Here is a 12554-nt window from a genome sequence, read left to right as displayed (position 1 = left end):
TGTTCCAGAAAAACATAAGAATTGATGGAAGCAATACAATCTAGAGCAAATTAAAAATTAGTGTATTAAATGGTTTATTACTTTTTAAATTATATATATATATATATATATATATATATAAAAGATTATATATATATAATTGATTTATATAAAGTTTCAAAAGAATTAGTGAATCATATAATTCATTAATTACAGATATAATAGATATAAAATTATAATCTTTTTCATGATAGTTATACGATATATAATGTAATAATATATATGAATTGTAGAGAATTGATAGAAGATTTCGAAAAATAAAAGAAAAATCGTTTCCATATCTATCGGTTCCTATCTTTTAAGCGATACATCGCTAGGACATGACGAATAAATCTGATCAAGACAAATACAATGTTATACTTTATTTCGGGCGCTTCCGTCGTGGTACATTGTCCCCTACAAAAAAAAAAGGGGGAAAAATCCAGTCGCAACAGAAACGAAGCCATTTTTTTCTATACAAACATCAATTCGCTACTGTACATAATTACTCGCGTACGCGTACATCACAAATCGCACATTGAGGTGACATCGCGTACAAAAATTGTATTTCTGAATACGAGAGGGAAGTGGACGGGATGAAGAGGGGGGGAAGCAAATAGGACAGGGGGGAAATGTCTTCGTTCGAATTTCAACTAATTGATTCATATCGCCGTCGTATAGGCACAACTATCATACATCGCGATGAGTGGAAATGAGAGACTTTTCGTATTCTCTCTCGTATTCTCCCTCGTAAAATAATCGCTCTCTATTATTTTTTCCTGTGTGCAATCACTCTCTTTTTCTCGGAATATTTACAAATATTTCATTCATCTTCGCTTCTTTATTTGCTCGGCGCATCTCTTACTCTTTCATCTCGTACATCGTAATACTTATATGCTAACGGTTATTTTACATTCAACATCGATAGACACTCACATAGTGCTAATAAAATTTCTATGATTTTCTTGACCGGACAAAAACGAGCGTGTTTCTAGACAAAAATACATACTAATAGGGGAAAATAAACAGTTGGTTACATGGTTAAATCGATGTACCGCTCGAATTACGTTCTGGCTTCTTTAGAGATCAATCGGCTTAATATAGATTAGAGTACAAAGTTCATTCAATTCCATCATTATATTTGCCATAGCATCAGAGAAAGAAATATCTCTTTCTTTTTTCTCAGCTTATAACATTAGCTTTTAACGAATTCAGCGGTGCACAGATTTACCTATGTAAACAGCTCTGACACGCTCTGCCCCTAACAATGTTTGTCGATTCTTTGTCACTTTGTCGATAAAAAAATATTGTGCACCATGCATCTTCATTAAATGCAAGTGGCCCCTTGGTGCACGATACTACTGCTCAATAAGCATGCTAATTCGAGAAAATTTTCGAATATATAGCCAAATATATATATAATATATATATATATATATATATATATATATATATATCGAATCTGCGACGTGAAGGACGGATTTCACGATAGACATCTGTACAGACATGGAATAAAGTTCTTCGCTTGACAGATCGATATTATGCAGGCGCAAGCGAAATAAGAGATATGAATTTACATTTGACACGCTGCTGTGCATCTCCAAATTATGATAATTTGTCACTCTATCCAAATAGTTAATTGTTTTTAAATATATTTACTTTGTCTCTCTCTCTCTAAGAAAGAGAGAGAAAGAGAGAAAGAGAATCTATACGAATAACTTTATATGAATATATATGCTACACTAATTAATCTTGTATTCGTTTTTAATACGAAATGTGTAACGCGATCACGAGACATTGAAGAAGTTTGTCGCGTATAATATTGTGCAGTAATATTGTGCGATTTTTTGGGGAAGGAGGGGTATATGTATATTTAGCGCAAACCACTCTACACTATGGTAGTTATTATTCGATTAGTTAATATTCACGTCGGACTATCGTACTCTGCCGTTTCTCTCAATTGGATATTTATTTCTTTTACGTATACACATGTCAGGCGACGTGTCTGTTATAATTTTTGAAAATTTTACTAAATTTTATCTTTTATATAATAACGAGAAGTCTAATTTCTTCTTTTGATTAAATATTTCTCTTCTTATGACTCCTTCAAGATAAATCTGATAGATCTGTCCAGGTCTGTTGGAATTTTCTTTATATGATTTTGTTATGCTAAAATAAAACAGATGTACATTTAGATGCAGAATGTGATTGTAACGAAACGAAAAACATATATGCGCTATAGTGTTTAGTAAAACAAAAGTTGTAAGTTGAAACGAAAAAATATAAAAAATTGTTTTATCTCTAAAATAATAGCAGTATTTAATAATAATACTTTTTGTTCTATTATATACAACAGTCTATAAGCCTCTTCATCTTAACTATACTAATAACTAACTATAAAACTGGTTCTGATATTTTACTTGGAGCTTTTTAGATTCTCGATATATTTTTCAACTAAAATCTTATACTAATTTTTTATCTTTTTTTTCCTCTGTTTTATATATAATATTTCTTTTACAATTGTTTTTGTCAACATAATTTGTCGGCGTTCTCTTTCGAAAAATTGATCTCAGATTTTTCTAAAATATATATGTTTCCTTCTAAGAGTCATCATCTTAAGACGATGTTACCAGACTTTAGGAACTTTCATATTATTCTATCTGGAATATTGCAAAAAAAAAAAAAAAATACTGCGCCAGATTGTGTGCCATGCATCGAAAACGCACTCAAAATAATTTTATTTCTTTTGTTAGAGCCTGGTAACACACTGGATCTAATCGTAAGCAAAAAGTATCATAGTATAATATCATAATAACACTTTGTCATATATTAGAACCTAAAATATATTCTTTTAGAGGCATATTTCATATATAACTTTAATATAGTATAAATATAAAACTTTCACTGACTTTAAAAAGTTAGTCATCCTTATTAATTCAAAGTATCCAAGTACTTCTCTATTGCATTTTCTTTGCGCCAAAAGGCCCTTTTACGTTTCGACATAACGACAAATCGTACTTGGATACAACGAACTACGATATAAGGAACAATGAGATCTCTCAACCAGCTTATACTCTTGCGTATACCCTTGACAATATCCATATATATCGAATAAAACATTGAGATCGGTACAGAAAATATAACAGTATGTCTCGAGTATTATTCATTCCTTTACAAACTAGCTAACATTCGAAGAATATTACAGATCGTGTTTAAACGTTTACGAATTCCAAAATCGGAATGTATACACGTCGCCTAAAATAGGAGATAGACTCCTATTTTATCGATCAGAGAAATGTTTATCACACTCGTGACGATCCCTTCAAATTGTTTCTATGTTGCTACATCTCATTATATATCTCGTTATCTATTCAATTATTTATATTTTTCTGTCTTTAACGTTCCAATAATTATTTAATAAATCTATTTTCAACAGCAAAAGTATATCAGAAAATAATCGTGTGACAAAAGAAATCAGAATATTTTCTTGAAAAGAGTATTATTTCGCTTAAAAATAATAAAGAAAAAATCGAGATATATTTTAAAAAGCAATCTTTAGAAAGGTTGTTAGATCTATCGCTGGTAATTACTATAATCTATCACTTTTTTAAGAAGCCAAGCATTTTTTATTGCGTGAATAAAATAATTTTGTTAATATATTTTTTATTACGATTTTTTTCACATAAAATAATTCAGTTACATGTATTAGAGTGTAAATAAATAATTTATAAATTGGAAGAAAAATTCAAAGAAAATATCTCTCGGCTCATGGAACGTTATGTGATTAAATACTTTTTTTTTAATAGCCTTATTCACTGAAATATTTTTTTTATCAGTAGTGCCGTTGAAGTACGACATATAAGTCGCTCTTTATGTGAAATATTTTAATATTTATAATCATTATCGAGGAACGTTATACACGAGTTTATGCACGCGTGTTGAATGTATCGAAATTTAATTTACAATTATAGATATAATAGATCATTACCCTTTTCTCTCTCTCTCTCTCCCTTATAGATAGCGTTATTTGTGCTATAAGTACGCGGTATGCTTACTACTGTGCTCAAGGGCAGCGAGAACGTCCTGTTTTTGTCTAACGTATAGTCGTCCTTTCTTCCATGGATTTTGCAATTGAAGTGGCTTAAAATCGTCCCGTAAGCATCGCTCCCGTGCACCGATTACGGCAACTAAGCAGAAATTTGGTAGCTCGTCAATCGTATAAGTAGGTCCATTTTGACCTTTTAGAACCACTGCCATGTTTAATTGTTTAACAACAAGTTCCACAACTTCTCGTGCCGTGGTCCTTGGTGTTACGTGTAGTTTTAAACTGGTACCAGCTGCTAAACCAGTCTCGTAGGCCGCGTAAACCTGTAATATAATAATACAAGATGCAATTTTTTTTGTATCTTTTTTAATGATATCTAAGTTGACATAATAGAGAAAAAGAATTAATTGACAGATGCAACAATCCCGAATAAAGAGTAGGTAGATATCTGTAAATGTATTCGTAATTTAGATCATGTAAACAGTAAAACACTATTCGACTAAAATCTCATAAATATTGTATCAATATACATATATGCTATGTATAATATATGATACATGGTGTGTCTGAAAGATTTCCATACTAAGTGAGTGAAAAAATATACAAACGCTATGAAAAAATATTCAAACTTTAATAAATATTTAAAATTTATTAAATATCTTTTTCATAAAGTTGGTATTTTTTCATAACTCATTCAGTTTTTTAATCTTGGACACACCTTGTGTTTAGATGCACATTAAGAAAATGCTGTATATATATTCAAGCCGTAACAATAATTATATACAACACGATATGACATAGAAAATTAAATTATGTATATTCCTAATATACAAGTGATATTTATACGCAATATTCTTTTACGCGATATATATACATTATGCCGTTACAACACACTACATACAGACATAATTTATCTTTAAAGTAGCTATTAAAAAATACAAAAACAATCATAATGAATCCTTCATGCCGCTCTGATTTTGGCACACTAAGCATAATATTTAAGCATAACCAAACAGAGCAAGCGTTGAAATTTGGCGCCTTACTCAATATGTCCGCTACATCGGTTTGCACTAGAGGACCAACAGTGAGCTGTTTTTAATTATAATCGGGTTAGACTTGTGTTCCCTAGAGGAAGGAGAAATATCATTTATAAATTGCATATCGCACGAATCTGCAGAGAAATATACAATGTTGCTGAAAATTAAATGTCGCATCTACTGTATGCAAAATACATTCATACGTGGAATCTTTTATCTGCAGCATAAGATATATCGGAGAATTGAACCAAAAAACTTACTTGAAGAATGCCTGGCAGAGGTGCCGGCATCATCGTCGCCTCTTCCTTCTCTTCGTCTAGATTATCCTGCGGAACGGTGGCCATCGCCGCGACGCTCGCAGTCGGTTTGGACGCTTTAACTTTAACCGGTAGACTGGGTTTCAAGCATACGCTCGAATTCGTCGCAGAGTTTTCCTCGCTGCTCAACGAATGTAGACTGTCGGAATTAGTATTGCTCACAGACACGCTGAGCAGACTCGTGGTGTTCGTCATCGCCGTATTAGAAACGCTCAACATCGAGCCGCCGTAAATGATGGGCTTAATGCTCATTAGCGGACTAGTGCTGGCCGACGCCGAAGTTATCGTGGCGGAGCGATTTCGCGGACTGTGTTTGTACTGAGTCAGAATTAGGGTGTCCTCGGATTTGGAGGGCGGTAGCCGCGTATTTGGCAGCGGCATCAGATGATTGGCGCTGCTCGCGGTCAGATTACTCAGATTACTGTTGCTGCTCATCGGCGCACACAACGATTTCTGTGGTTCCGATGTTGTCGATACATTCGAGGTGTTGCTACCCTTACGTACGTATTGTCCGCTAGGCAGCTGTTGCTCGCTCTTGCTGAATTCCGTTGTGAGAAGATTCGAAGACGAATTGGAGAGATTCGGTCCTGGCCAGCTACCTCGGCCGGGACTCGATTTAACGAGCTTAGGGTCTCTAGGCGGTAATTGCAGTAGGCTCCGTTTTAGACTGTTACTGTTGCTGGTGTTGTTCTTGTTTCTGTCTAAGCTAAGCAGATGCTTCATAGATATACCAATGGTGTTCGATGAGACCTGTGAACAAATCAATAACGATAAAGATGGATTGAAGATATTTATGAGATACGTTATGAAAAATATTAATAATTACGTTTTGTTGAGAAGAGCCGCGATCTCTCGCGAAAGTTATAACGTCAATCAGCCACCTGGCACCTTTCCATACTGTATTCATTTGCGACTGGAGATCTTGTAGTCTCGCCAGTTTGTCCTTCGCGACGCTTAATTCTAACGAGCTGAAGGCCTCTCTGTGATTATGCTGGGCCTGTGCCGTGTCGAGTTCCAAGATGCAGCTGAGCCTCGAATAGCGGTTGATCACGTCTTTTTGATACGTGTTAAGGTGCACCATCTCGAAAACCTGAATAGGCAACGACAGGAGATCACCGCGTTGTAGGAGGATCTCTCGCGTGCCAGGCACGCAGCAAGCGGTTTCGGCGGGCGGAACCGTGATGAGAAACGATACGTCATGTGTCAGATCGATCACTTCGGCATCATAGAGTCGATGTACTAGTGAATCCTCTGGACTGATCTCCATGTAATTGAACAGTCGTCGTGCCGTCGCGGCGACCAGATCGACGAACAACTTCTGCTGTTCCGTGCCCTGAGCCTCGTTTGTCACGTTCTCCTTCTCTTCGGATTCCTTGACGGAAGACTCGGACATGCAGATGCGCGTTACTCGCTTGAGATAGTCCCACTCCTCCCTTAACAGAAAACAGGAAAATACAATAGATAATTGCGAGGGATTTACGGGATCGTAATACTTTTTTATACGAAAGTATAGTATACTTACGCGGATACGTGTGGATTATCGCGAATCTTGCAGTGCGGCAATACATTTGGAGATTTCGTCGGGACAACGACTTGTATGAGATCCACGCTGCTCTGCATTTTTAGATAACCGAGATATAAACCTTTGGATAATTTTATACTGCTGACTTGATGATACGTCATTTGCTCTTGTATATTGGCCATCAAGATATCGGCGACATTACTATCTTCATGCGTTATGACTTTCTTTATGACTTTACTGAGCGGCAACCATCTGCTATTTAGCACGGAGACCAATTTTGGTGATTTTATATAATTCACCGTCGAAAATACCAAAGTGCCTTGAATATCTCTAATAGGTTTGTGATATAATTGCCCGAGGTCTTGTATGCATAATGCAGCCTACAACATATATCGCATATTATAAAATGTAGTAAATGAGCTAATTAAGTAAATGAGTCATAAGTAAATGAGCTAATTAAGAGTCTAGCACGTTAAGTACGCAAATTATTTTTTTCTTGTTAAAATATTGTTTGTTTCAATTTGATCCTAATTTTAAACCATCTTCAACAAATAATAATTCAATTAATTAGACGATTAATTCAATTATTATTTTCTAAAGCTAGTTTGAAATTAGGGTTGAAATAAACAATATTTTAACAAAAATAATAATTTGTGCACTGCTTATCGCGCTAGGATCTTAATTAGCCCGCTACCACTTGTGATATTTAATATTCTATTTCAATATTTATTATAAAAAACTATATTTTCTATATTTTATGATCAAATAACTATATAATGAATTTCAATAATATTAATAATGTACCTGCATCTGAGCAGCAGCTTGAAGTAACTTTATCCTAAAATGGTTCGTCGAACTACAGTGACTTTTTTCCATATCTTGTCGGAGGGATTTAACGTCGTCCCAGGTACAGGCGACTTTCATGAGCCAGTGAAAATCATTGTAGATACAACTAGGATACGTCTCGTCGATCTCGATTACGGGTAGGAAATCCTCGTTTGTAACAAGGACTTTGTCTTCGTGATAGAGTAGACACGCGAGAAATACTCCTCGCCTGAGATTTTTCTGAAATTTACTCGTCGCTGTGAAGAGTTGTTTTATCGCCGTTTTCTTTTTGTGATTTCGCCTCTGTACCGCCGGCGTCTCTTGCGTATACTCTGGTCGTCTTATATCGGTGAACAATGTATTTAATTGCTCTAATCGTCCCGCGAACCTCGGTACTCTGCCATCTATATCTCTCCAACCTTTAAGAGTCATCGAATTTATTTGTAAAATTAAGTGTTTAAATTTATGCGTTTTCTGGGATGATGATTTATTATATTTGTATGTATATGTATACGACGTCTGCAATAATACTTACTGCTAGGTGTAACATGCGCAGGCGTCGAATTCCTAAATCTGCTGTAGCCCTTTAAATTTCCAGCGGCAGCGCGAAAATAATATCTTTGACCTTGAGTTAGATCCTCGATACGACATTCTCTTTGCTTCATGTCCAAAACTTCTCTGTTGCCACAAATAACGGAAAAGTCATCGTGCAAACTCCATTGAACCTTAAACTTGGTACAGATCGGAGAATCGTGCGAGTCGGGTTCTTGAAATCTGATTGTTACCGACGTCGTTCCGGTAACATCGATCGCGACCAGGAATGGCATGTCAGGTGGTCCTAAAATACCAAAATCACACAACATTCGCATTGGATATATAGCTGGAGTAAAAATATTTCTTACAAATTTGTCATTTGCAGAGCGCAATATTCGGCAATACTTTTTTTCGCGCCGGATTTAAATTAAATGTATTAAACTCACGCGCTTGATCGAAACCAAATAACATTTTTCTGAGGGCTCTGGCTCTTCTTTCCCATAAGGCGAGTTGCTTATCTTCCGTGCTACCGCTGCATCCCGTGAGATTGTTATGTTGCGTGGAAAAGCTGGCCCTATGGATAGGTGGTTCCAGGAGAGTGGCCGTACTGCTGCCGGAAGTACTGCCACCGAGTTCTTGAACTCTGTGTTCCGCTTCCGAGAGCAATGATTCCAAGTGATTTCCCAGAGATTCCGGAGACTTGACTGCGTCAATAAAAATATCGAATATAATATATAAAAAGTATTACGCATTTGTAGTAATAAATAGTTGGTCGATCAAATTTACGTACGTTTTTAAAATCAATGAATTATCAGTGTTTTTGAAAGCAAGAATCTCAACTCTACGGATCCTGATTACATAGAGATATCTGAATCGAGTTTGTCACATTTCCGCGTGAACGATATTATCGCTAGTTAAAGTTGTTAAAGTTGTCAAGTTTATTATCGCTGGCGTATATATGCGCGCGCAATTATTACGCTAATTAAAATATTTGCCGTCACATGCAATCGATCGCTGCATCTTGTGCGCGATCTCTTTGCACGATTGTACGATTTTGTCACGATTAATTGGGAGTCTAGTTACAACTGCAATTACTTTTTGGCATAAAGCAGATAGTGCAAAAATTACTGAAAAGGAGACGCACATCAGAAATTGCATTACTTACTAAGAGTAATACATTTATAAGTTCTTGTATATTCGCGCGCATTAAGCGTTGACCGAGTTGAATATCTTATCTTCTCCCGATTTGCAAGAATTCATCGCAGAAATTATCTTTGAAATTAGTTTGGAAGAAGTGTCCTTCTTTCCACTTCATATTTCATTTCCGAAGAGAGGACTTGGTTTGCTAATGATGCGTCATCGCGCTGAAACGCTAACGAGTGTAACGGGACAAATTAAGACGCACGGAACTTTCGCAAAGACGAATAATCAAGATCAAGTTGCTGATTTAATAACGTGAAATTTCCTGTTTCACTTGAGATAGTGTTAAAAGATTTATTTTTTTCAACTTTCATCTCTTTCTTCCAAAAAGACGAAAACTGAATAATGTTTGTGTGCTACGCGATTATCTATGATACATTCTCGAATTCTAACGAGGTCTGCGGATTTGTTGATTTTTCGAATACATCACAAGAGTTTCATTGTAGCAATTAATATGGAAACTAATGAAAAAGCTTTGGGATTTATCGCATGTGGTTTTCCTGTGCGCGGCTTTTTTAAAATGCGCGGAATGTCCGATAAAAGCGTATTTTTTTTTTTTTTTTTTAGTACTTATAAACTGTGTATAATCTTCGCATTTACGGTTCGTACATCCGATTCAATGAAGAGCGTCGAAAGATGTTTAGATGATACAGATTTTATAATTTCAAAACGTCGACATTTTATCGTAATTACGCTGGGCTTCGATATATATCGGACAAAGAGGAACGTTATTAAAAACGTAACGGAAAAAGTGCCGCATTCAGTTTCTCTTTTTTTTCTTTTTTTTACACATCTTGTTCTTTATTTTTATTCATCGCAACGCAATAAAGCTCGGCGGTATTTTTATTAGAGACTACGGAATCGTAATTGGAATCTCTCCCGCGGCCCGATGATTTTCTTGGGTCTTTTTTTTTCCCCGCGTGGTAAAGGCAAAGCATTTCGCGGGAAAGCGGAAAAGCGATTTTTCGCGAAGCTCCGGATCAACGGGATTCGTCACGAGCGTCGTTCGTGACGAAGTTCGCGCTACGCGGCGTGAAATTTGTAATTGCATTCGATTGGACTTACATTGATTTCCCTCCTGCGCGCCGAATGCAACCAGCATTTTTGCCAGCGGCCTGTTGTTGCTAAGTACAGCAACATCCAGTGGTGACAAGCCGTCGCTATTAACGCTGCAAATGATGAAATTGTAAATAAGATGCTAATAATAGTAAGACTTGTGTTATTGTCAAGATCTCTACTAAGAACAAACTGAATTAAAAGATTTATGACGCTCGAGATAATTTAGAGTTTATATATAGATTTTTTAAATATTTTATCTTAAGCATAAAGCGCGTAAACTCTATTGTATTGTATATATAATATTAAACGTGTAACTCTATTTCAACTTTGCTTCACGCTCTATTTCCGGAAAATTTGATATCAAAAATAAAATTGAAAAGTAGTGTTGTGTGATTTTTACTTTATATCACGTTAAGGCGAGATTTCCGTAGAATAAAAGCTTCATGAAACTTTTGGCAACGCTTATGAGGCGTGAAGAGAGGTCGATAAAGAATAAAACACACGTGAGAGCGCAAGCTTCCTCTCTTCCTGAATTATAAATCGATGTCATGGCATCCCGGCCTTTTCAACCTGTATATTCCATTTAGCGATTCGCCTCGCTATTTCGTTTCCTCCATCCGAACAGAAAATATTCGCTTTGGCCAAGAGGAAAATCGTAGGATTAATGATATTCACTCTAAAACATTTAATTACTCTCGTCTACTTTACTTCGAATTACTTGGATGCGTAAAGAAGAACATCAAATAAATGTGTTAGCGATATAAAATAGAATAATAAAATGAGTTTCCAGTAATAAATTATTTATCATGTTTTTAACGAGAATTTACAGTGTGTAGTTGTATAGTTACCACGCGTATTGCGCAACTTGTATAACTTTTTTTCTACCCATTGATTATTTTAATTTTATAGGAATTCTATGTGTTAAAAACAGTCACTAGAGTTGGCAGCGGAACATTAGTCAGTGCTTTAATAAGTCATTCATCGTTAATGTGAAAAGGCATCAAAAGCTACGCTGTGTGTGTGTGTGTATATATATAAAATATATTATATATTTCAGACGACAAATTGCCGACGATTCGCCGGAAATGGAACTAAACGACAATTTTCCGCATTATTACGCGCAGTTATGAAAAACTTTTAGAAGTATTAAAGCGCAACGGGAAGCACGTGTCGCGCGTTCAGTCTAAAGAGATTCCTGCTAATTTACGTCACATTTTCATTCACGAAGAATAGCGCAATGTAATTAACGTGCTTTAGATTGAAAACCGAATTAGCTTAATATAAAAGCTGCCGGTATCTCGCGGCTTTCAGATACGGCAGAAAAATAATTATGCGCGTTGTGAAAAATAATTAAAAAGCAAAAAGAAATTTTTGTTTTATTCATCATAAGATCCCATAATGATTTTCCCTTTCTCTTTGAATTCCCTTTGAACTACATGGATTACTAAATATGCGCGAAGAAAGAACATAAACGCGATAATTATATTTTTTTATATCGTCGTCTACAATTCAGAAGGTGACCTAGATCTTTCGGAATCAACTAAGATTCACGTCGAATCGAATCAAAATGTTAGTTCTGTCCTAGTTGAACAATTTCTAATGGCGCGATTGACCGTTTCGGGGGCTTTGAAACTTTCAGCCTGTATATTCGATTAAAACTCCTCGAAGAAACGTGCGCTCAAAGTGAATGGCTTCTAGGTCGCGCGTGTGCTTTTTCGAGAACAAACAAGATCGGTTGAATCCTTTTCGACTGCCGCGAGATACCTTACGGGTCTTACACTTTCGTACTAGTATAAAAAACAAATATTTAACTATTGAAAATAAAGAAATATTTTCAATTATTTTCACGCGACTTTAATTTATATATCTGGATTATTCAATAATGTACAACTAAATATGTATTTTTATAAATGTCAGATAAAATCGTGTCGCTCGCGCCAATAATGATCAGTTTTTCTTTCTTTCATTTTTTAAAGATAAATTTATCATTTTGAATA

General features: G+C 35.5%; 1 protein-coding gene across 8 annotated transcripts in view; it reads right to left on the bottom strand.

The window, feature by feature from the left end:
- Positions 1-386: 386 nt before the first annotated feature.
- Wake (ankyrin repeat and fibronectin type III domain containing protein wide awake) overlaps positions 387-12554 on the bottom strand; it is a 76982-nt gene continuing 64814 nt past the window's right edge. For 6 of the 8 annotated variants that reach the window (XM_083035814.1, XM_083035813.1, XM_083035816.1 and 3 more), the window contains 8 exons: positions 10564-10667; positions 8745-9002; positions 8300-8602; positions 7744-8183; positions 6940-7319; positions 6244-6850; positions 5361-6167; positions 387-4386 (listed from right to left, as the gene is read on the bottom strand). In XM_083035814.1, the coding sequence (XP_082891940.1) occupies positions 4051-4386; positions 5361-6167; positions 6244-6850; positions 6940-7319; positions 7744-8183; positions 8300-8602; positions 8745-9002; positions 10564-10667 (3235 nt within the window). In that variant the 3' untranslated portion in view covers positions 387-4050. Of the gene's footprint in view, positions 4387-5106; positions 5189-5360; positions 6168-6243; positions 6851-6939; positions 7320-7743; positions 8184-8299; positions 8603-8744; positions 9003-10563; positions 10668-12554 lie in introns of all 8 variants that reach the window. The other 2 variants (XM_083035812.1, XR_014425128.1) reach the window with 2 other exon arrangements.

This window comes from Prenolepis imparis, unplaced genomic scaffold, assembly GCF_030444845.1.
Source record: "Prenolepis imparis isolate NDT839.2.m4 unplaced genomic scaffold, iyPreImpa1.0 SCAF_4, whole genome shotgun sequence".
Lineage (NCBI taxonomy): Eukaryota > Metazoa > Arthropoda > Insecta > Hymenoptera > Formicidae > Prenolepis > Prenolepis imparis.
The sequence above is the reverse complement of the archived record's forward strand: the minus strand, read 5'-3'. Positions and strand labels throughout refer to the sequence as shown.